The sequence below is a fragment of the Lichenostomus cassidix genome, chromosome 1, assembly GCF_008360975.1.
Source record: "Lichenostomus cassidix isolate B80296 chromosome 1, HeHo_3.0, whole genome shotgun sequence".
Lineage (NCBI taxonomy): Eukaryota > Metazoa > Chordata > Aves > Passeriformes > Meliphagidae > Lichenostomus > Lichenostomus cassidix.
The window spans coordinates 87,850,682-87,874,022 of NC_139479.1; the positions used below are offsets into that span (position 1 = coordinate 87,850,682).

Genomic DNA, 23,341 nt, shown 5'->3' on the forward strand with positions numbered 1-23,341 from the left:
CTTCGTTCCCCGCCCCGTACCTCTGTACCAAGCCCTTCTCCGCTGCGTGCCTTGGGCTGCTTAAGCCCTGCGCCGGCTGCAGGGCCCGAGTCCTTGGGGCAGGGTAACCCTGCCCGGTGCCCGTGAGTGCCTGCAGCAGCAGCTCCGCTGCAGGGGCCGCAGCCTGGCCGTGGGGCTGCCGGGGCTCCTCCCGTCCCGCCGGCCCTGCCGAGCGCTGCTGAGCTACTCGCCGCGCCTCCCCACTGGGTGACCCGCGCCGCTGACGTTGCCGGCCGGGCCAATCAGCGGTCGAGAGCGGCGGCGCTGGCCAATGGGCTGCGCGGGGGGCGGGCGGGCGGCGGGCGCGTGCGCCGCGGCGGCGCGGAGCGTGGCACGTGCGGCGTGGGTCGCGCGGCGCGGCCATGGGGCGGAAGCTCGACCCCACCAGGAAAGAGAAGCGCGGCCCCGGGCGCAAGGCCCGCAAGCAGCGCGGGGCCGAGGTGGAGCTCGCCCGCTTCCTGCCGCCAGGTAAGTGCGGCCCGCGCCGGCCCGCCGCCGCCCCGCGGCGCCCGCGGCCGTCTGACCGCCGCGTGTCTTCCCGCAGAGCCGGAGACCGGCAGGAAGAAGCTCTCCAGTCACGGGAGGAAGAGGTGAGGGGCGCGGTTCGGCGGGACGGGATGAGCGGGCCGGGCCGGGCCTGATCGGCGCTTCCCTTCCCCGTGCAGGGCTGCGAAGAGGCGGCTGGGAGCGAGCAGCGGCCCGGCGGGGAGGAGGCCCGGAGGAGGAGGAGGAGGGCGGGAGGCGGCAGGTGAGTGGAAGCGGGTCCGCACCGGGCTCACGGGCCGGCAGGGCCCGTCCTGCTGCTCCCGGGCGCTGCCGCCGCCCTCCGGCCCGGCCTAGGTTTTAAGGCAAGGGGCGTGTGGAACGTCATTGTTTTAAATCACAGAACCACGGAATAGCCTGAGTTGGAAGGGACCCACAAGGATAATTGAGTCTAGCTCCAGGCCCTGCACAGGACCACCACCCCAAGGGTCACACCATATTCCTGAGAAGATGTCCAGACACTTCTTGAACTCAGACAGGCTTGGTGCTGTGATCACTTCCTTAGGAACTTGTTTGTGTGCCCAACCACTCTGGGTGAAGAAACTTTTCGGATACCGTACCTAAACCTCCCCTGACACGACTTTGATTGCCATTCCCTTGGGCCCTGTCACTGGTCACCACAGAGAAGAGATCATTGCCTGTCCCTCCTCTTCCCCTCACAAGGGGGGAGCCTGCAATGGGGTCTCCCCTCAGTCTTCTCCAGGCTGAACAGACCAAGTGACCTCAGCTGCTCTTCACAAGGCTTCCCCTCCAAGTCCTTCATCCTCTTGGTCCTCCTTTGGGTGCTCTCTAATAGATAATAAAAATAGATTTCTATCTGATTGCATGGTGCCTGCTGTGCCAGGAGGCAGTATTGTCTGAAGGACTAGTAAAATATCTCTTCTGCATGTTAAATCCATTTTATACTTACCTTCCATTCACAGCAAGGCTGTTGCAGGCTGCTTTTGTAGCTGAGGCTTTCAAATGTCTATGTTACATCTTGTGTAGCCCAGGAAGCTCTCGCAATAGGAAGGATAGACAAAGATTTGGGACAGAGGGTACCATAATGCATCAGAGCAAATATTACAGGAATTTTGTTGCAGTGTTTTAATTTGGTAATTCTAGTTAGATCTCCCTGAAGTTCCACTGGGGGAGAAGTGAGAATATGCCCAGTTTTTAATAAGATGTAGAGAGCAAGCAGGCCCTCCTTCTGGACAGACAGCTCAGGACTAGGATGAAGGCCTTCTTGTGTAACAACTGAAAAGGCAGCGCAGCTTCTTTTGGAAATAATGCTTAACTTTTAATCGCTTCTTCTGCCTGTAGTCGAAGAGCAGGTGTCCCCACAGAAGGAGAAACGTGCTGCAAAGGCAGCAGGACAAACTGCCCGTGGCCAGTCTGGCTTCAGCGATAGCAATTCCAAATGGCTGGCTCCAGCCAAAGCCAAGAAAACCCAACCTAAAGGAAACCACGTGGAATTATCCAGCGATGGTGAGGTGGAAGAGGGCAGCTGGGAGATGGAGGAGGAGGAGGATGGGAGCAGCGAGGAGATGGTGGATGATTATGGTGCCTCATCATCAGAGGAAGAAGAGGTAGGAACTTCTTGCGCTTAATTACACAAGAAATACTTGGTGGTGTTGGCTGAAAGGACCCCTCTGGCCTGGGGCAAAGTGATGGCTTTAGGGGAGGTCATGGAGAACTTTCCCCTTCTTTCTTTCATGAGAATGATTTCAAGTTTAGCAGCTGATTCCAGCATAACATTTAGTGCTTTGGTTTCTTGTCCCTTTTAAACAGAGCAAGTAAGTGTCACAGATGGTGGGAAGTAAGGGGATGACTGTGGATATTTTTTGATTAATGTTTTGTCTCTATTTAGCTGCTGCCTATTGAAAAAGCTGCCCTGAAGCAGAAGCCTGATAGGTAAGGATGTGAGAATATCACCAGACTGTAGTCTTTTCTGATTAGATGAGGAGCCTGTGTTGTTATTCTTTTGTCTGTTCTACTATCTAAGAAATGGTAGTTGTGAAGTGTCTATGTGATCCTGTTCTTTGTCCTTAGGGAAGGTCTCAGTGAAGATGACAGTGACGAGGAAGAGGAGGAGGAGGAGGAAGCAGAGGAGGCAAACAAGCAGAAAATGGGACAGAAGGAAGAAGAGGGCCCAGATCTGCAGCTCAACCTGGATATAGATGAACAGTTTAAACTGCCAACTAGTGAAGAGATTGAGAAGGAGGATATCCTTTTTATCTGTGACATCTATAAGCCATGTGCGTGATGCAGCACGGGGCTTGGATGCAACCAAAGAGCTTCACTTGGACTTTATCATGCATATTGCTTAGCAGGAGTGTCTGTGCATGACAAGGTATTTTTAGCTGAGTTGTCCTAATAGATAGTGTATGATGCTGTGCTTCTGTATAGCACATTTAGGAAATCTGTGACGCCCTGTATGGGGCTTGGAACCTGCCCTAATTTCTTTTCTAGTCCTAAATACATATGGATGTGTTATGCGGTTTGTTCCTCTCTACCCTGATTTTCCTGGGGGTGTTTGTGTAACCCATTCCCAGAAGTTCTGATGACAGCAGTTCTAGCATCCTAAGTGCTTGCTGCTGGACTTAGGTGATTCTAATTTCCTGCTTCCCCTCTTACTCTCCTCTGCACCCCTTGGTTGCCCTTGGGGAATTTCTGGTCTCTTCTGCTGCAGGTGATGTATTCAATATTAAAAGACTTCTTTTGTTGGGGTTTTTTCCTTTTTTTTTTTCTGTTTATCTAAAGTAACCAACCCAATGCTTTTAAACTCCCTGTAGTTCTGCCTTGTGAACTTTATTGTCCAGTTCCATCCTTTGAATCCTGCATCTGCTGAGCTCTGATGGAAGTGTATTCCAGCAGAGCCTTTCTGGCACAGGCACTGTTGTGGCGTGCGAATCCCGCACGGCTGATTGTACTTGTAAAGAGGCTCTTGTGCTTGATTCCTTGACGGTGTTCCCACCTGCTGAGCCACCTGACCTGCACGTCATTCACCAGCGCATCAAGGGCAACCTGGACGTGCTGCAGGACTTTGTGGTGAAGCGGGAGGAGGGGCGCACGCGGCAGGAATACCTCGCGCTGCTGCGCCGCGACATGGCCGCCTACTACTCCTACAGCGACTTCCTGCTCACCAAGCTCATGGACATCTTCCCGCTGCCTGAGGTGGGATCCTGCCCTGCCCTTAGCTCTGCTGACTGATGGGGGTTTGGCTGCCTCCCTGAGAATTCATTTATATCTCTGTTCTCTGTCCCTTCTTCCGTCCAGCTGATAAACTTCCTGGAGGCCAACGAGGTTCCCCGCCCTGTCACCATTCGCACCAACACGCTGAAGACGCGGCGGCGGGACCTGGCACAGGTGAGCAAGAACCAGTGGCTGTGTCCTGAACTGCCTGTCCCACCGTGCAGTGTCTCAGTCCCTTCTCCTTGTCTTGCAGGCTCTAATCAACCGTGGTGTGAATCTTGACCCCTTGGGGAAGTGGTCGAAAACAGGACTTGTTATTTATGACTCCTCTGTGCCCATTGGTGAGATCACCTTTACAGTACAGGGCTGAGCTCATCCGTTCTTGCTTCCCTTCCTTTCATGTGTCATTTTCTGTTCTGCCTTCCCTGCCCAGGTGCCACTCCAGAGTATCTGGCTGGACACTACATGCTGCAAGGAGCCTCCAGTCTTCTCCCTGTCATGGCTCTGGCTCCACAGGAGAATGAGCGCATCCTGGATATGTGCTGTGCCCCAGGAGGCAAGACCAGCTACATAGGTACCATGCTGGAGCCCTGGGGGAGGGATGCTCTGTCTAGTGAGGAGTTTCCACTGGTCTACACAGAAAGGGAGAATAGAGGGAGGCTGAACTCGAGGACAGGAGGGGGTGGCTGTCACTGCAGACAAAAGCACAAGAGGTTTTTAGCCCCTTGCTGATGTGTTTTGCCCTCTGGCAGCTCAGCTTATGAAGAACACAGGGATGATCCTGGCCAACGACAGCAATGCCGAGCGGCTGCGTAGTGTGGTGGGGAATTTGCACCGTCTGGGAGTTACCAATGCTGTTGTGAGTAACTGTGATGGACGCCAGTTCCCCAAGGTATGTTCCTGTTTGCAGTGCTTACCTAGAGCTGCTGTGCTGTCCCTTTAGTGAAGCTGTGTTATCCAGAGTCCCCTGTCACAGGAGGGTGAACAGAGCTGCTGGGGAGTGTGTTTGTTATTTAACACAGAGCAGGAAGATGGACAGGGAGGAGGGATGTTTCCTGCCTTGCCAGTCTTCTGGTTCCCCCTCTAGTCTTGGCCTTGTTCTGAGCATAATTCCAAATGTACATCTGCCTGTAGGTGCTTGGAGGGTTCGACCGTGTCTTGCTTGATGCTCCTTGTAGCGGAACAGGCGTCATTTCCAAGGATCCTGCTGTCAAAACCAACAAGGTGGGTGACCAGTGGGGATTCAAGTATGAGTCATGAGAGGAAGGACTTTGGGTAGCTCCATTCTTGAGAGATACCTACAATAGATTTTTCCTTTTCTTTCTTATTCTGTTGTACCAGAGCTAGTTTTTTTGAGATTAGTTCTGTAGAAGACTCCAGACTCTTCTGTATTATATGTGCTTTGCTCTCCTGTCAGCCCCTCATCTGCAGTAGAAGCCTGGGGTGCTTTCCTGTGCCTGTGGCATTCTAACCTCTCTTACTCTTTCAGGATGAGAAGGATATCCTGCGCTGTGCTCACCTGCAGAAGGAGCTGATTCTTAGTGCCATAGATTCAGTCAATGCTGCCTCAGAGACAGGGGGCTACATTGTCTACTGCACTTGCTCCATCATGGTAAGTGCCTTCTTCCATGATGTGCTGTGGTCACAGCCTCCTCAGGAGATGGTGAGTTTTGGGTCCTAATGCTTGGCCTCTGGCAGGTGGAGGAGAACGAGTGGGTTGTGGATTATGCCCTGAAGAAACGCAACGTCCGTTTGGTGCCCACAGGCCTGGACTTTGGCAAGGAAGGCTTCACCAGGTGCGTGCCAGGTCACAAGCTGCTCATGTGACTGCTCCTTGGAGGCCAGGTTTGAGCAGAGGTATTCCATCCCTCCTCACCCTACTTCCTCCTCCAGGTTCAAGGACCGTCGCTTCCACCCGTCCCTCAAGTCCACGCGGCGTTTCTACCCCCACACACACAACATGGATGGGTTCTTCATCGCCAAGTTGAAGAAATTCTCCAATGCCATCCCCCAGGCACAGAAAGGTAACTGAGTGCTGAAGCTCAGCTGAGCTGGCTGGGCATGCCTCGCAGGCTGCTTCCCCTGCAGAAGCCATGCAGGTTTTTCTCACAGCGCCTTTCTCTGGTTTCAGATGAAGAACCTGCTGCAGAAGCGGCAGCTCCAGCTGCTGTCCCCAATACCACCATGGAGCCCCCACCAAAAAAGAAGAAACTTGAGGGATCAAAAGTTGAGAAAGAACAGAAGATGCCACAACCTGCTTTGAAGAAGAAACATAAACTGCAGGCACAGAGGAGACCCATGAAGTCTGTCCGGCCTTCTCCCAAAATGATGCATCCTAAAGTCCCTACCAGGAAGAAGAAGCATAGAGTGAAAGCGAATGGACAGTGAGAGGAACTGCTTTTCCAGGTGTTGGTCTCTTCCTTGGAGAGCAAAGGCTGCTGCAGCTCTGTGTGTACCACTACTTTGCTGCTCTGTGCAGATGATCTCTGCAGCTCTGAGCACCTGGGACAATGATAGCCCCCTTTGCTCCTTTCCCTCTGCATTAAGAACTGACCCATTAAAAGTTTTATACTCTTGCTCAAGTCTTGTCCTTTTCCCTTGAACATGTAATACAGAATTCTGCCTTGTCCCTGTACTCCTTTGCAGCAGAAACCCGTTTCACTCCCAGCTGATGCTCTGGCATTTATCTGGTGTCTGTCCTTATTCCCTACAATGGGGATGTTTGTGAAGAAGCAGTGGGAGCTGAAATCCTTGCTGCTTGCATGAAGGCTGTATTGTGGGGAGCTGTCAGCTGAGTGCTTTGTCTAGGCAAGGCTCTAGCCCAGTGATTTCCAAGTTCCTTGTTGTCACTTAGTTCGCTCTCGTGACTGTCCCCATTTCACCATTTTTCTGGTCCCCAGCAGCCTCCCAGTTCTTGGCATCCCAGACATGAACAGGGTTTGGTGTTGGTTCATGGAGCTGTACAGTCATGTTCTTTCTTTTTGCCTCTATGTTATCCCAGATGCAGCTGCTTCTCCTTAAGACAGAGCAAGCAGTGGTCAGGGCTGCTCTATTTAAGTGTCCTGGTCTGCTACATGTGAGGCTGCAGCTTTCCCACAACACTATCAATGCCACCAGGCACAGACCCATCAGCAGAAACTGAGGAAAACTGCTGTGGGGAGTGCCCAGGGAAACACAAAACAGCACTCTCAAAAACATGAACAACAGAAAAGGCTTAATCCTGTTCTTGCTCCCTGGCCCACCAAACCTGGACTGTGCTGGTGGATTGTGTGCCCACACTTTGGTGGGTTGCTGGCAGCTGCTCCTCAGGCTTGTGGTCTGTCTGGTACCTGGCTCTCAGACTTGCTTTCTTACTTGCAGGCTAGTCCAGCTTGCAGTTAGCTAACGGATCAGCAGCGTGCATGCATGCAGGGGAAACAGCTGGGATTAGCTTAATGCGAGGCCAGGACAGATGGTGGGAATTGGGAGCAGGGCTCAGCCACACAGGCACGCTGACCAGCAGCCAGCCTCCGTGTGACTGGCTCCTTCTATTTATTCCTCTCTCCCTTTCCTGTGCTCAGTTATCCCTGATACAGCTTGATTTCCTGCTTTTGGCTCCTTCAATCCTTCCCTTAAATGTCCCATAGTAAGTTTTGTTCCCATAGTCTTCCTTAAAACATTGCATGATAAACTTTACCCAGTCCTGTGGTTACCCTCAAACATCCCATCGTAAGTCTGCTTTCCCACGAAGCCCATGATAATGCTTTATTATCAGTTGTAAAGTTTCTGGCTGAAGCTCTTCAAGGTTGCACTTGAGTGGTTCCTGTAATGGTTCAATCTCTTAGTGTCTCAGGAGTCCTGGTATTTGTTACAGGCCTTGTTATCTTCTGCTTTTTAGGGCTTATCTATCTATGTGTTTTCTTTACTATAGCCCTGTTTGAAGGGGGGGGGGAAGCTGACTTTATAATTTTGTGTTGAACAGCCATTAACCACCTATCTTCATAGTTGAAAATTAACTTTTTCCCCATGATTCCCCAGTGAATAAGGGCAGGGAGGAGCCTCTGAATGCAACTGTCTCACTCCAGGCTTGTGTAGTGAGGTCTGGATTCGTGCATACAGAGGACCTGAGGGAAGTTTCTCCATCTTTCAGTATAATTATATAAATGCTGGGTGCAATAGCACCCAAGGGAAGGAATTATTGCTTCAGTACTGTATTTCTTGTGCCCCCGCATCTGAATAAAGACTGTAAAACTGGGAAATATTCAGAGAGGATAAATACATCTTAAGTTATGGAATGGTTTTGGTGAGGGAAGCAGCAAGAGCCTTTCTAAGCCCTGGGCCTGTCCTTTGAGGAGCAATGCTGATCTGTCCCACGTTGTTGCTGCAGCCTGCTGAGGTCCCATGGGAGTGAGCAGCCTTGGCTTGACAAACAGTTTATCTTGATAACCCAAGCAGCAGGGATAGAATGCTCCTGGTTGGGATCCCAAGGTAACTGTCTGGTTTCTAACAATCTCCAAATTATGACAGAATTTCACCCCTGAAATGCAGGAACAGCTGCTGCTTTAACTGTGTCAATAAAACTTCTCTCTTTCTGAGCATTGTTCCGATCACTTGGTATGCCTGCAAACCTTTCATTATAGCTGGGAAGAGATGGGAAACTTTCATCTCTCTTTGGTGGTTTGATCTCCTTCTGCCCTTGATTTCAGCCATTGCAGTTATCGCTGCTCAGAGAGATGATGTTGAGTGTGACATTGAAATGCCATCGAGCTTCAGAGGCAGTACTGGGGATGCAGCAGCTGGGGACAAAGCTTGGTGGCTTCCTCTGCATTCTGGTACAAGCCTGTGGACATATTAGGTTTGTGTTTGCAGCTGCCTTCTTACTCTCAGAATCTTTTGTTACCTGAAAGCTGAGATTTCTGGAAGATGTGACTGCTGGATCATCTTTCAGTACCTTCCTTTAATGTGTTTTAATATCTGAAAGCTGCTGATAGCGTGGCTTGCAAGAGCTGAGACAGAGCAAAGCAAGAACGAAGGCAGAGCAAGGACTGAAAGCAGATCTGAGGGGTATAAATGCTGTCATAGATTAAAAGCTGGCTGAGAGAAGTCGTGATATCTGTTCCACTGTGCTGTGCACAGTCCTTCTCCCCAAACTGGGAGTCTATTGGAGAAGCCTTATCAGGGCACACTGAAGACAGCCAGCTGGCAGCTCCTGCCTTCCAGGCTCCAGAGTGCTGCCAGCTCCCCTCTGCATGCCGGGAGGGAGAGGCAGCACTGCACTGCTGCACCCTTGGGATGGTGCAGGAAGGGAAATGAAGACTTCTGGGGACAATAGTGCGTAATGGAAAGAGAAGACTCCAGCAGTGGTGGGGGTCAGTCACTGATTCCAGTGATGTCATGTGCTGTAATGTCTGTGCTGGGCCAGGCGTGCAGCCTGTGGTTGTGTTGCCTCATGTCTGGCTGTATCCAGAGAAAGGGGCTGAAATCCTGCACAGGACATTTCAGGGTCTTGGGTGTGAAATTTAGATCTTTGAGCACACTCTACATTGCACATAATATGCATAGATACTAACAGTTTTGTAGGGGTTGAATCCACAAATGGCCAAAGTTCTATCAGTGGGTCTTGCTCCCCCAGGCTGTCCATCCCTGCTAGGGAGGATGTGGAGAGCTCCTGAGGAGGACTCTGCAAGTCCCACCTGCCTGATGGAGTCAGTGGAGAACTGCTGAGAAGGTAAGGTCAGTTCAGTCCCAGGCTCTAGTAGTGCCTAGAACTGCCTTCTCATGAAGACCTGGCTGCAAAACTCCCTCCTGGACTGGTGTTTGTGTATTTTTAGAAGACAATCCATTCCCTCCTTTGCTGTTAGACAGGAACATTTCAGTGTGTTGTTAAAGTGTGGGATCACCCAGCTGCTGGTGGCAGCTGCTCCCCTGTGCCAATTGCTCCACATTTGCACCCAAATCCAGGCAGCTGACTGGGCTGATGACTTTGCTGGGCCCAAAAGTTGTGTGTTCATTGCAGCACCCGCCTCTGGTTGTGGATAGAAGCAATTTTAAGGGTCAGTTTAAATGAAGAATCTTGAAAGTTGGAAAACTTGGAGAGTTTACACTGAAATATGCTAGCCGTGTGGTGCTAAGGGAGAAGGTACCACTGAGGTACTTGGAACCTACTTTGATTTGCCCATGGAGAATAATGGTAAAGGCTTAATCTCTTTTTACTGTGCTGTCATCAAGTAGAGACTCATCAAGTAGAGTCCCACACAAGTACCTGACCTGAACTACAGAAATTTGCACTGTTTTGCACAGGGTCAGAAAATGCAGTGCTTTTTTCTTGGCTTTAAAATCTGGGGAAGTAAGATAAGTATCACCATGTTCGTGAATGAGTGTATCTTTTTATGTTGGCTGTGGGTATGATTTTCAGAGCTGTAGTGAGCAGCTCTGCATGTCAGCAGCTGTGGTCCAGCAGTGCCACTGTTGAGCCTGAGCTGATAAACTGGGGGCAGGAGTTGTTGGAGGGTGTGGAGAAGTGCCAGGTGTTTGGTGAACCAAGAGGGGAGGATGAGGAGGAGCTGTTGTGCTGCAGTGAGACTGAGGCCCAGAGGAAGAATTCTGTGGTCCCTTGGGTGGCATGATTGTCCCTAGTTTCTTGGTTTCTGCAGGAGTAACTAGAAGTTGGCCCTTTGTCCCAGTCATCCTCTGCATCAGTTGGAATCTTTCACCCCAGCAAATATCCCAAGCAAAGAAAGTTAGGAAAAAATGGAAGCTCCACACTGCCCTGTCCTCTCCAGGAGATAGCAGGAGTGCTGGTGGGAAGAAGTGCTGGAGGTGTAGCCCCATCCCTGCTGTACCTAGGGCTGTGACATCACTGTGGATTTGCATAGCTGAGTCCTGAGAACCACCACAGATGGAGATCCCACCACCTGCTCCAGTGCTGTGCTGGCTTCCTGGTAAAAAAGCTTTTCCTGATGGATGGCAATGCCTTCCTCCACTGGCATTTCATTAATCAGCTCCACTTGCTGGGTTTCCCCAGCAGGACAGGAGGAGGCCAAGCAGAGTCTGGGAAAGAACTTGCTCCACAGTTTGTGGCATTGCTCTACTCCGTGCTCCTTGCTGGCTGCATGCAGCAGCAGATCCCCCCTGTCTGACCCAGATGCAAGGGTGTGGAGGGGTAAAACCAGGAGTCTGTGAGGGGGGAGGATGCTGGCAGAAAGCATGGGCTGCTGGGCACGCAGGCGGGCTGTGGCAGCGTGGGGGGCTGGTGACAGGACGTGGCAGCAGGAAGGAGGGAGTCAGCAGTGACTAAAAGGTCACATGCTGGGAGGTTTCCGAGCCAGAGCTGTCACTGCTGCTTCAAAACAGGCTTCTTGACCGGGAGATCCCTTTTGTCCATCTGTACTTCTCTTTTCCTTGGCTGTTTATTTGGTAGCATTGCTGGGCACATTGCTCCCTACCAACTGCTGTTGCAGCACTGGCTTTGGAAGATGGGGATCTCTTCTGCCTGTCCATGAGGAAAGCCTTCCTGCCCTCCTCTCTCTGGACAAAAGCACTGCTTGCCACTGCTCAGCCTCTCTAGTCAGAGGCAGAGCAAAGAAACATCTGCTTGAGAAGAGGAAAAGCATTAAAAAGGAGGTGATGGAAGAGGAAAGCTCACTTCTTTCCCAGCCTAAGCCCATCTTGGAGGGACTGAAATCCAGTTGAGTTCCAGTGGCCATGGGTGTGCCAGGGAGGATGCAGATGGTTACTGGTGGTAGAGGAGGTGTTATAAATGCAGCTGGAGGCTGCTGTGGGGAGCCTTGAGTCATGGGCAGGACAGGGTAGACAGGCAGGCCATAGGATATAACTGATGCTGGACACAGCAAGGTATGAGAGGGGAACAAATTTGTTTTGGCATGCTCTCAGGCCGGGAAGGTAGAAGAGTAATGGAGGGATGGTGGAGACCTGTAGCCCTGGAGGAGAGGCAGCAGGGACCATGCAATAGGCAGACTCTCAGTCAAGACTCAGAAAGCTGGCCATACTCAGTAGAGCTGGGAAATTCCTGGCAGTGTGGACTGAGCCATACCTTTGATCCAAAGGGAAGGGCTGTAGCACACTGCCCCACTGGAGCATGCCCAGCTCCTTCCACAGAGCTCACTGTAGTGTGGTGCTGGGCATCTTTTTTTATTGGAACCCACTGTTCTCTCACCCCTTGCTGATGGCTCAGCTGAGACATTAGAGGCTGCTTTGTGCAAGTGCCACACTCGGCTCAGCTCCTCAGTGGAAGTCCTGGGAAAATGGGCCAGGAGCACACAGACAAGAGAACACAGGTGTCCACACCCATAGAATGTTTATGTATCGATCGGTTTGTGCGCAGCCTCCTCCCACCGCATAACGGGGTGAGGGGCAAGGCAGCGCTTTGTGCAAAATCCACCTGGGCTTGGGGTCAGGGGGTGAGAGAGAATGACCTAAAGAAGGCTCAAATAAGGGACACGAAACAAGACCCGAGGCTGCTTTGTGAACAAGGAAGGAGGATGCCAGTTGCAAGCGAAGCATGATATCCGAGAGGCTGTCTCCGCACAGCCCCCTCTGCCCTCTGGCTCGCCATTGTCCAGCGGCAGCTCCCCGTAGGCGAGCTGCTGGCACAGCAGGGGCAGGGCTGCCATGGGGGGCTCGAGCGAGGATAACCAGAGGGTCTGGGGGTGCACAGGCAAAATTACGCCCTCATTAAGGGGGGGGGGGGGCCAGCTCTGGGAAAGCACTAAATTCTATCCAAAAAATGATCAAATATTAAAAAGGAGGCAGAGGCACGCTGTGTTGCGGCTGGGCTAGTTACGGGAATCGGTACCAGGCGGGGCTTCAGCTAGCGGTGCCGGAGAGGGACTTTCCTCCTGCAGGACGCGGCCACATCCCCTCGCCCCGGGGCGCCCCGAAACCCTGCGGGGAGGCCGAGAGGCGGGGGACCGGCAGAGGAAAGGGAGGTTCTGCCGTGTCCCCTCCTCTGCTCGCTCCGCCCGGGGCCGGCGGGGCGCCGGGGGGAGCGAGGGGCGGCTCTCGGAGCCCGCCGCCGCCGCCGCCGCATCCCCGCCGCAGCGGAAGCCGCACCCCCCCGCCGGGGCCGGCCGGGCGCATCCCCTCCCCGCCCCGTCCCGCCGCCGCCATGAACCCGCTGTTCGGCCCCAACCTCTTCCTCCTGCCGCAGGAGCAGCAGGGGCTGGCGGGCCCCGAGCTGCCGCCGCCGCCCGCCGCCGAGCCGCTGTCCGGGGAGCCGCCCGCCGGCCCCTTCCCCGCGCCGCCCGCCGCCATGGCCCTCCGCAACGACCTGGGCTCCAACATCAGCGTCCTCAAGACGCTCAACCTGCGGTTCCGATGCTTCCTGGCCAAGGTCCACGAGCTGGAGCGGCGCAACCGGCAGCTGGAGAAGCAGCTGCAGCAGGCGCTGGAGGAGGGGGCGGGCGGCCGCGGCCGGGGACCGCCGCGCCGGGACCAGGCGGTGCAGACCGGCTTCGTGGGTCCCATCCGCACCCTGGGGCTGGGGCTGGGGCCGGGGCTGGGGCTGGGGCTGGGCTCGGCCCGGGCCCTGGGGTCCCCCGGCTCTCGCCCCGGTGGTCCCGGCCAGCCGTCCGCCTTCTCCGCCGGCTCCCGCTTCATGCCCGGCACCATCTGGTCCTTCTCGCAAGCCCGGCGGCTCGGCCCGGGGCCCGAGACCACCCTGGTGCAGGGGCCGGGGGTCTCCTGGGTCCACCCCGACGGGGTGGGTGTGCAGATCGACACCATCACCCCCGAGATCCGAGCCCTCTACAACGTGCTGGCCAAGGTGAAGAGGGAGCGCGACGAGTACAAGCGCAGGTGAGGAGGGATGGCGGGAGCGAGGGGCACCGGCGGCATCCCCCGAGGCACCGAAACCATCGCCGGGGAGCCTGCTGGGCTCTGCCCGGTGGGCGCTGGGCGGGAGAAACAGGGAGGGAAGGCGACAGTCCTGGCCAGACGTCCCGGGAGCACGGGCAGCAAGGCTGCGTGAGGCAAAAATGTGGACCTCTGAAAGCATTTGTTTATGCCGGGTCTCCTCCCTTACTGCCTGGTGTGTGAACTCTCTCGGGATGTTCGTTGAGCCTTTTTCCATCTTGCCAGCCTGGCATGACGGTCTAGAAATGCTTTTCCAAGCTGGGAGGGAGTAACTCCAGGAATGACTCCAGGAGCTGTGTTTCAAGTGTGAGGGCATCTGGATATGCTTGGGAACGGGGAGCAGCCTGAAAGTAGGTGAGGAAGGTGGACATGCAGCAGTGAGCAGGTTTGGATTGGAAAAGGCTGCTGGGAAGAAAAGAGTTCTCTGTATGTGCAGAAAGGTGTCAAGAAGCCCCTCAGCAGGGTGGCTGCTCCTCCAGGCCCTTTCCCCCCACCAGTGCTCTCCAGCTGGCCCCTCAGCAGCAGAGAGCTGAGGTGGGACACCCTGCTCCTGGGGCTTTCCTCCCGACCCAAAATAGCCGTGGCTTGGCATGTGCCTTGGAGAAGGGTGAAGCAGAATGCAAGGCTAATCTCCTGGCTGGTTCTTCTTTCCCGTGCAGGGTGCTGCTGCTCTTGCCTCGCGCCGGCAGCGCTTTTGTTTCAGGCCAGTTCCTGAGGCTGCTCCCGGATCCGCACGTAGGATGAGATCAGGCTGGGGCTGCCGCAGGGTCAGAGCGTGGGGCCGGGCGAGAGCGTCACTGGTGACTGACACCACCCGAGTGACTGCTTTTGGGTTTTTCAGAAGTCACGTTACGATGCTTTAGGAGCAGTTAGAAAGTTTCTGGTTCCACACTCAGCTCCCAGCAGGAGCTGTGCCACTGACCGGTTCTGCATAGCCACGGGCTCCGGTGCCAAGATAAGGCTGGGGATCTGAGATGACACCTTGTGCTTTTGGCTTTATAAGGCTTTGGCTGAGCAAACTTGCCTGTCAGATGCTCCAAAGGCACCAAGCAGGGCACATGGAAAGGAAGAATTGGTATCTCTTCTTTCCCACCTACTGCTGCATGTACCTAAGGCCTTTTATTCTTAAGCCAGTGGTGAGGTTCCTTCTCCAGAGGGGAGCAGCACTCCTTGCCTTGCATTTTCAGATCAGATAGTGGGAAGCTGGAGCCAACTTTTTGACCAGGAGACCCTGAACCTCAAAGTAGGTCAGGCAGAGAGCACCAAGTTGGCTTTGTTGGTACTGCTGAAATTTGGGGAGAATGGAGAGCTTTTCAGGGTTGTCCCGCTCAGGCAAGTGGGCTTCAGGGAAGGCTGTGGAGGGGGTGACAGAGGGACTGCTGAGGGTGAGCAGGGGGGGAACCACAAGCTGCTATAAGCCAATGTTGTTGGTGGGATCTATTTTTGGAGTGTGTTACCAGGAGCTGGGGGGAAGCAGACCCCACCCCCAGACCCTATCCAGCACTGGGAACTTTCTGACGGGTATAGCCAGGTCCCAAACAGGGGAATGGGGCAGGAGGATCCCATTTCCACACCCTTCTCCATGCTGGGGACTGACACCAACATCCCCTGGGAGCTAAGAGTTCCCTGCCATGGTGGGCTGTGATCTGCCACAGGAACAGTGCAGCTGGTGTCATGCCTTTGCCACCTGCCTGGGGACAGATGGAAGAGGCCATATTAACACAGGACTTCCCAGTTCTCTGACCCATGGCTTGGATGCTGGAGCTTGTGCTTTTTTCAGGACAGCATTACTGCTGTGTGCCCCACAGCACTTGGAGCAGTGCAGCAGGAGCTTCTCTCTGGATATGCAGGGCCTGAAATTCAAGTCAGGGATCCAGGAGGGATGTGGAGGCTATAGGGAGGGATGAGAATAGTTGCAGCAGCAGGAGAGAGGCTCACAGGAGCTGCACTTGGGAAGAGCAGACTGAAATTAGGTGGCCTGGATAGGGGCAAAAGGTCCCAGTGAGTATCAGAGAGACCTGCTAAGCACTGGGGATCTAGGAGTCTCATCAGGGTCATTCTGCTACATCTGTATTCACAAGTAGTTCTTATCTTGGATGTTGCAAGGACACCCTGCAGGTGTGGAGTGAGTAGTGCTATGACATGGTGTGCTAGAGTCCCAGAGTGGTTTGGATTGGAAAGGACCTTTAGGGATTACCTAGTCCAATCCCACTGCTGTGGGGTTTAACTGGATCAGGTTGCTCAAAGCTGACCTTGAACATTTCCAGTAATGGGTCATCCACAACTTCTCTGGGCATCCTGCTCCAGTGTCTCACCACAAGCATAAAAAATTCTTCCTCATGTCCACTCTAAATCTACCTTCTTTCAGTTTAAAACCTTTGCCTCTTCTCCTGTCTGCAGGCAAAAAAACAGGTAAAAAGTCAATTATTCTTATAAGCCCCCTTGTTTATTAAAGTGCTTCAAGAAGCTCTTTTGTTGTTGTAATTGCCCTCCAAGGAGCTGTGCTAGGCTGCAGGGCCCTCACCATTCAGATAAGCTCCAACATAGTTCCGATGTGGCAAGAGGGGCCAAGTGGAACTTCAGTCCCTGAGCAGCCCAAAGCCCAGGTGTGCACAGATCCTGCAGGGTGGGGTAAAGCCCCCCAGTGCTTGTTGCAGTGAGCAGGATTTTGAAAGATGGGGGAGTTGTTCATTTTGCTACATGAACTTGTTGAAGGGACACACCTGGCAGGGACAGCACTGCATCTTTTCACCTCCCTGGCTTTGGGAGGGCTGTGCTGTAGCTGGCAGGGAGAGGGTTGGGTCTGCCTGCAGCTGGGACCCTCCTGCCTTTATTCTCTGCCTTAGGGCAGGTTGTTGCTCTGCAGCAGTGCAGGAAGGATCCCCATCTCCCCTTGGCATGCACCAGTGGCCGTGGGTTTGTGTGGGGCAGCCTTGCTTCCAGCTGGCAGTGACCTGGCAGCGGCCGGTGGCCGCGCGGGGCTGCGGGTGCAGTGCTGCAGACAGGTTATTATTAGGAGTGGTGCATTGCAGGAGGGAGCAGGGAAGAAGGAGCCAGGCAGGAGATGTGCAGAGAAAGGTTTGCAATGGATGGGTGCACGGATTTGTCTCTTGTGGGGTGAATCGCTGTTTTCTCCTGCCTTTAAGTTGGTGTTTGTGTGACCTGCTCTTGTCATCCATAGCACTGGCGTGAAATCAACTCTTACCAGGATTTGCAGCTATGCTTTACGTCCCCGGTGAGTCTGGGCTATATAGAGACCCAGAGGGAGGCGGGGACCAAAAAAGAGGCAGTGCTACACCGAGAAAGATGCTGAAAATTTTTTCTTATGGTGGAAGGCGTTTTTGTCCCTGGGGAGGGAGGCTTTGTTTGAGCAGTTCCCATATAAGGGCAATTCTACCTTTTAACTTTCTCCTTCCTTTTCCCTTCATCTCTCTTTTCCCCAAAGGAATGGGAACACTCTTTGATTACCCTTCTGGAGCTGTGGTATGGATCCAACACCAACATGATGAGTGCACACTTTTATCCTTGTTTGAGTAAGGAGCAGTGTTGCTAGCTTTGAGAGCTTACAAATTCATAAGCCAGGGCTCTCCCACGTCGTTAGATTGTCCAGATACCCCGAGATAACAAGTGAGAGGGCTTTTACTATGCTTTCTGGCCTCCTAGACCTTAAGATTTATTGTTCAAGCTTGGTGTGGGTAAGTGAGAGAAGAGATTTTTCACATCCTTGTGCAGAGTCACAGTGTCTGTGGTGGTGTTTGCAGGCATTAAATAGAAACCAGACCTCACAGCACCAGGAAGGGCCCAGCTCTGGTTGCTTTCCCAGAGTGATCTTGCTTTCTTGGGAAAATCTGGCTCTCCCAGAAGAGCCAGGAGCTGGGTAAGAATGCAGCAGCCCTGCCCCATGCCGCACCGCAGCGCATGCCAACCCCCCTGCTCTATGGGATCGTCATTTGGCCAAGAGCAGTACAGCTTGATGGCCTCCCAACAGACCATGGGCTGGGCCAACACTGCAGCGTGACCCAAGAGGTTGATCTCATACAGTGAAATATAATATAATAATTGCTAGGGGATGTGCCTTTGCATAGCAAGGCCAGGCGCCTTGCAGCTCTGCTTTTTGCAAAGCTGCAGAGTCTGATACCCACTGGCCAGCCTGGCATAAAGTGGCACAATCCTTTCTGCTTCCTTCTAGGATGAAACAGAGTTCTTTAATCCAACCTGTTATGCAGCAGTAGAGCCAAGGAGTCTGGACATTGTGGTCACTCACACTGTGAGGTGGTTTGGTGTTAAGGTCAGGGTCTGTGCTTCTGGACAGCCTGAACTGCAACACTGCAGGCACACCAACATGGTCGCAGAAATGATGCCGATGGAGGCAACTCCGCAATAAATCTGCAAACCTGTTGTTGAGTGTTGGAGCTGAAGCTAATGTGACCCAGGGCTGCGGGGCTCAGGGGCAGTGGGCTGTGACAGGCCGTGTGCCAGCCCCGGTGTGGCAGGGCTTGCAGTGCAGCTGCCGTGCAGAGCCTGCGGTCAGTGTCCCCAGCTCCCCCCGTGGCAGGGCGGGCAGCCGTGGTAGGGCAGGGCTCGTGGCCGGGGGGGCCGGTGGGCTTGGCAGCTGCCATGGCCTGAAAACAAGAGGCTATGCATTCCTGGGCACGTTCTCCTTCCCGCCCCGGTGCCGTCATGCCCCCCTCTCGGATAACTTTGGGGTGAACAGCTGCCGCTCCGTCCTCTCCCTTTGGCAGCCAGCGAGGCGAGGCCGATGGGATCTGACCAGCGTTTGTCTCCCTAGATGGGAAGAGGAGTACACGGTGCGTGTCCAGCTTCAGGACAGGGTGACTGAACTGCAGGAGGTGAGCATCGCTGTCCCCCCCTTTCCCTGCCACAGATGCATGATTTACTGTGCTGATTTGCACCATCTCCCTTTTCCCGGTGCAGGAAGCCCAGGAGGCTGAAGCTTGCCAGGAGGAGCTGGCCATGAAGGTGGAGCAGCTCAAGGCAGAGCTTGTTGTCTTCAAGGGACTGATGAGCAATGTGAGTCCCTGATCCCTCTCCGACCCCACAGTGGTGTCCAAGTGGTGTGGCTGTGTAGAAAAGCAGTTCCTTGGTGGGGCACATCCAGCACTGGCAGGGTTGGTCTGGGGCACTGTGAGCCAGGCAGGGATGCGGTTGCAGTCTTGCGTGAGGGGAAAAGTGGGGGCACTGATTGCCATTTGTCTTGCCTAATATTCCTCCTTTGTCCCCTTCCTGTGGTGCCGTGGGTTCAGAACATCACGGAGCTGGACACCAAGATCCAGGAGAAGGCCATGAAGGTGGACATGGACATCTGCCGTCGCATCGACATCACTGCCAAGCTGTGTGATGTGGCACAGCAGCGGAACTGCGAGGACATGATCAAGATGTTTCAGGTGAGAAGCGCCTGCTGCTGCTCCAGACTCAGCCACCAGCTCTGGGGAGGAGAGTTCCCAAAGGAGATAGAAGAGACAATACCATCCCCCTGCTAGGGGAGACACTTGGTCACCCTCACCCTTGCTCCTGGCAGTCCCTTGCTTTCTGTCTGTCTCGGGAGGATCAGGCGAAAGGGCACAGAGAGGAGGTGGAAAGCTCCAGATGTTGCTTTGGACATTGAGAGTCCCCTCAGCCTCTTGCTGACCTGTTGTGTTGGGCCCAGGGACCCCGCAGTGGTAGGGGAACAGCTGCAGGAGGGAGACAAGTTGCTTGAGCGTCTGTCTCTAACTCCATCTCTCTCCTTCCCCTTCCCCTCTCCGTCATCTTCTCTCTGTCTCTCTTCTCTGTCTCTGTCTCTTTTCTCTTTCTGGATGTTGCTGCCTTTCTGTCTCGCTCTTTGTCCCTACAGAAGCAACTGGTTAGTTCCATTCAGTTGAGAAATTTTGCAAATTTTAAATTTTCTATAAAAAAGGTCGGACTATAAATATTGACATATTTCACCTTTTTCAGACTGTCTCTTTTTTCCTGTTTCTGTCACTGTGTTTCCCTGTCTCTGGACTGGGGTGGTGGGTGATTTGAGTTTTTCTGCAGTAAAACCACATTGTTTTTTCTCATCAGATTCACAGATTCCATCTTGAGTTGCTTAGTTTTAATTTTAGAAAATGCTAAAACCATGTTTTATCCATTGCACCCATCTTTTACCTGATCATAATGAGCCCATCTCTCTCTCTCTCTCTCTCTCTCTCTCGTTTCTTCCTTCCTTTCTTTCTGTCTTTCTCTCTTTCCCTGCCTTTCTGTCCCTCCACCATTCCTCTCCCCTCCATCTCCTCCCAACTACCTGCTCCTGACCTCGCACCCGGCCTCGTTTCTGTAGTCTCTGCACTTGTCTCCCGTTAAGGTCCCAGCCTCGGTGGGGCGGAAGCGGGAGCGCAAGCAGGTCAGCGACGAGGACACCTCGCTGTCAGAGAGCGATGCCTCCCGGAAGCCTGACGAGGAGGAGGAGGACGAGACCACGGCCATGAGTATCAATGAGGAAATGCAGAGGATGCTGAACCAGCTGTGAGTGCGGCTGCTGAGCACCTCTGCCCATGGTGTCGAGCCAGGCTCCAGCACTAGGCTCCCTGCTGGTCCCGGGATGGGGAGGGGTGGTTTGTGGCTTCCCTTCCCAGGTGAGGGCAAGATGGGAGATGCTGCTGGGGAGTATGTTCACCCTGTGCTCTGTGGCACAGTGGGACTGACCCCTGGGAGACCTGAGCCCACCCATGCCAAGAGTGGGAGCCAGTTCAACTCCCCTCCTCTTGCCTCTCCTTCCCGCCTTTTGGGAATCCATGCCTGAATTTGCTGGGGCTCCTGACCATAAAGCCAGCCCCTTCCCCATCAACTGTTTGGTTTGGGGACACCTGAGTTGCATTTGGTTGAACACCTGAGTTCACCCCGGCCAGATCCCCAGGGGCTGCAGCCCTGCCCATGAGCAGGAGCAAGGCTTTGGCACCGACACGGCCCCCTGCCTGCCGTGGTTTTCCTGCTGGGTGCTGACATGCTGTTCCCTTGTGCCCAGGAGGGAATATGACTTTGAGGATGACTGTGACAGCCTCACATGGGAGGAGACAGAAGAAACGCTGCTCCTCTGGGAGGACTTCTCCGGATACGCCATTGCAGCCGCAGAGGTGCAGGGGGAGGTAACGGTGGTGCCAGGGCCCCGAGGTCATGTTGGGTTGGGACACTCGGTCCTGCCTGAGCCTGGGAAGATGCTCTCTCCAAGACCAGATTTCAGCCCCTTCCCTTTGCAGGCCTGTACAGGTGCTTTCCCACCTTTCTTACATGAATACATTACTGCATCCATGTCGAGGTCTCCTTGTTAGAGACAGGCCAGGGATCTGTAGCCTGAGAGATGTTCTGGGGGCAGGGTGCACACATCTGGGGAGAGCCACATCTCATCCAGAGGAGAAGACCCCCTCTGGCCAGACTGGTCTGTGGTGATCCTTGCTCATGTTCTCCAGCCTGCCTACCCACTGTGCAGCAAAACTGCCCCAACAGAGATCTCAGTGTCTGGCCAAAGCCCTTGTCATCTCGAATCTTTGGCCCTTGGCAGTGCTGTGGGGATGTGTCATGTTCAGGAATGGTCTGTGCTCTCCAATTCTTCAGTGCAGTGCTGGGCTTGTTCAGGTTGATGTGGTCACTGCCCAGTGTGGCGAGTCCTGGGTCTCTCAAGTCCATGTTGGCAGGGCTGATTCATGCCTTATTTGTACCACACTGTATATGTTTCATCTTATTTTCCCAGTTTTGCCAGTTCTTTCTCTGATTTGTCTCTCTCTTGCCTTTGGTTCCTCACCTTGGATGCTTCCCTGCCTCTAAACCTGCTGTCTGCTCTCCTCAGCAGCAGGACGACAGCCTGGAGAAGGTGATCAAGGACACAGAGTCGCTGTTCAAGAGCCGTGAGAAGGAGTACCAGGAAACCATCGACCAAATAGAGGTGGGAGAAGGAGTAAATGGGGAGGACATGGGTGTGAAATGGGGGAGTGAGTCCCTGGGGGAGGGAGACACAATGCTGGAGCAGGTTCTTAGTAATGTGGGTGACAGCCCTGGGTTTGGCCATGCCCACCACCCTGCACCACATGCCCTGGGATCACCTCTGCACCGTTTTCCTTGTGCAGCTGGAACTGGCCACAGCCAAGAACGACATGAACCGGCACCTCCACGAGTACATGGAAATGTGCAGCATGAAGCGAGGCTTGGATGTGCAGATGGAGACTTGCCGGCGGCTCATCACCCAGTCTGGGGACAGGTGAGCTTCAGCAGGAGAGCTGGATACCTGTGCTCTGGGTCTGAAGCCAGGGTGGTGCTGAGAGGGAGCTGAAGGACTGGGTAGTACTCCTGCCCTGCCCTCATGTGGCATGGAGAGAGGGAAGTTCCCAGAGGCTGGTGGACTCCTGGTTGGCCTCCACACAGGTCACATGGTGCCACCTCTGCAGAAGTAGGATGCACACAGGAGTAAATTTTGGCAGGTGAAGCCAGACACCCTAAATGGAGAGAGGAGCTGCCATTGTGCAGGGACACCCTGTAAGTCCCTAAAGGCCTGTGGAGCCAGGGTGGCTTCAGGCTGGGGACCCCTGTGGTGGACTTTCACAGACCCCTAGCCTTGCATGCCTTGTCAGGGTCCTGCTCTGGGCAGGCCCCTCCAGCATCTCCCCTGGCTCTGCTTCATGCTCTTGGATTGGTGTCCTCTGGAACACCCTCCCAGCATCCAAGGATTCCTGCACACCCACACGTGCCCCAAGAAGCAAAAAGGATGCTTCAGCTTCTCTCCTCCTTGCTCTGGAGGGAGGTTCTTTCCCTCCCCCTGGGCAATGCTATGACTGCTGCCCCTTATTCTTCTCTGCAGAAAGTCTCCTGCCTTCACCCCGACCTCCAACAGTGAATCAGCCCCAAACGAGGAGAGTGAGGAATCCGATCGTGATCCCCCCAGCGACGCTTCCATCAGATAATGAGGGGAGGCCCTGCTCCCTCAGACCCCCTTCCTGGCACGGGGGCGCCTGAGTCACACCTGGGAGAGACTGTCAGGGATGTGGAACCTCTGGTAAACGTCTGTCACCCAGGCTCACTCCCGTTTTGGGGTGCTTGGCAGATCCCACACACCCCCTCACCGGATACCTTGCAAATGGGAATAGCTAGATAGACCTGAGGGCCCTTGCCCGGGCTGCTCTGCCTTCAGCCCCTTCTCTATTCCCTTTCCCTGCTTTGGTTAAACTGTGGTTCGGGCAGGGAGGCTCCAAACCTGCCATGGTGGCGTTCTGCAGGACCTGTTCCCAGGCGCCCCCAGACCCACCTCCTCTGGCCTCCGTCCTGGTACACTTGAGCTGCCCCTGCCCTCCCTGCGCCGCACGGAGCCGAACGAGAGCCGTACCTCCCTGAAAACTGGACCTGACACTGGTGCCAACTGGACCGAGCCCGGGGCTCTCCCTGTCCTTGCTGCTGGCCGGGCACCTGGCTGGTCCCCACGCCGTGCCGGGCACCCCGAGCCCTCCCACGCCTTCTCCAGGGCGGGGGCGAGTCCCGCTCACTGTGCACTTTGCTTTGCCGCCCGTCGGCGACGCGCTCACGTCTGTGTTACGGGGGCGAGCTCATTAAATGGGACAATTTCCTTTTCTACAGCTTCGCCGGGTGTGGGCTCTCCCTGTGCTGCCGCGGGCCACGTGTGGCTTGAGGTGGGGCTGTCCTCCAGCAGTCCCCAAGCCCACATCAATGGGTCCCCCCATGGGACAGTCCCATCCCTTGGGCATGCCAGGTG

At 54.4% G+C, this 23,341-nt stretch overlaps 2 protein-coding genes and 1 long non-coding RNA gene across 8 annotated transcripts; 2 read left to right on the plus strand and 1 right to left on the minus strand.

The window, feature by feature from the left end:
- The first annotated feature begins 333 nt into the window (after positions 1 to 333).
- NOP2 (NOP2 nucleolar protein) lies at positions 334 to 6,332 on the plus strand. The gene is made up of 16 exons (XM_085069066.1): positions 334 to 507; positions 584 to 629; positions 705 to 787; positions 1,885 to 2,150; positions 2,432 to 2,475; positions 2,614 to 2,786; positions 3,539 to 3,738; positions 3,841 to 3,930; positions 4,010 to 4,097; positions 4,190 to 4,330; positions 4,509 to 4,648; positions 4,891 to 4,980; positions 5,246 to 5,368; positions 5,455 to 5,552; positions 5,650 to 5,780; positions 5,888 to 6,332. The coding sequence occupies exons 1-16, from the start codon at positions 402 to 404 to the stop codon at positions 6,142 to 6,144; spliced, it is 2,076 nt and encodes a 691-aa protein (XP_084925192.1). The 5' UTR covers positions 334 to 401; the 3' UTR covers positions 6,145 to 6,332.
- Positions 6,333 to 12,704: 6,372 nt separating this feature from the next.
- IFFO1 (intermediate filament family orphan 1) lies at positions 12,705 to 23,204 on the plus strand. Of its 6 annotated transcripts, none has more exons than XM_085069216.1 (9): positions 12,705 to 13,551; positions 18,398 to 18,458; positions 18,544 to 18,639; positions 18,873 to 19,013; positions 19,928 to 20,112; positions 20,612 to 20,720; positions 21,434 to 21,526; positions 21,708 to 21,838; positions 22,436 to 23,204. In XM_085069216.1, exons 1-9 carry the CDS (start codon positions 12,863 to 12,865, stop codon positions 22,536 to 22,538), a joined length of 1,608 nt encoding a protein of 535 aa, XP_084925342.1. In that variant the 5' UTR covers positions 12,705 to 12,862; the 3' UTR covers positions 22,539 to 23,204. The 6 variants fall into 6 exon arrangements, with proteins under 6 accessions (XP_084925342.1, XP_084925334.1, XP_084925324.1 ...); XM_085069208.1 differs by having other exon boundaries at positions 12,706 to 13,551; positions 21,431 to 21,526; XM_085069198.1 differs by having other exon boundaries at positions 12,707 to 13,551; positions 20,612 to 20,732.
- LOC146445188 (uncharacterized) lies at positions 16,912 to 19,930 on the minus strand. Its single transcript, XR_014854041.1, has 2 exons — positions 19,555 to 19,930; positions 16,912 to 19,456 (listed from the first exon to the last, which is right to left on the minus strand). It is a non-coding gene; the product is annotated as an uncharacterized LOC146445188 (long non-coding RNA).
- Positions 23,205 to 23,341: the final 137 nt, after the last annotated feature.

What these genes read in the sequence shown, in the direction of transcription:
- NOP2 (XM_085069066.1), top strand. Translation starts at nt 402, where the DNA reads ATGGGGCGGAAGCTCGACCCCACCAGGAAAGAGAAGCGCGGCCCCGGG. An exon ending in TCCAGTCACGGGAGGAAGAG is followed by an intron (nt 630 to 704) that starts GTGAGGGGCGCG and finishes TTCCCCGTGCAG; the next exon opens with GGCTGCGAAGAGGCGGCTGG. An exon ending in ACTGCACTTGCTCCATCATG is followed by an intron (nt 5,369 to 5,454) that starts GTAAGTGCCTTC and finishes GGCCTCTGGCAG; the next exon opens with GTGGAGGAGAACGAGTGGGT.
- IFFO1 (XM_085069187.1), top strand. Translation starts at nt 12,863, where the DNA reads ATGAACCCGCTGTTCGGCCCCAACCTCTTCCTCCTGCCGCAGGAGCAG. An exon ending in CGCGACGAGTACAAGCGCAG is followed by an intron (nt 13,552 to 18,397) that starts GTGAGGAGGGAT and finishes TTGTCTCCCTAG; the next exon opens with ATGGGAAGAGGAGTACACGG. An exon ending in ATCACCCAGTCTGGGGACAG is followed by an intron (nt 21,839 to 22,435) that starts GTGAGCTTCAGC and finishes TCTTCTCTGCAG; the next exon opens with AAAGTCTCCTGCCTTCACCC.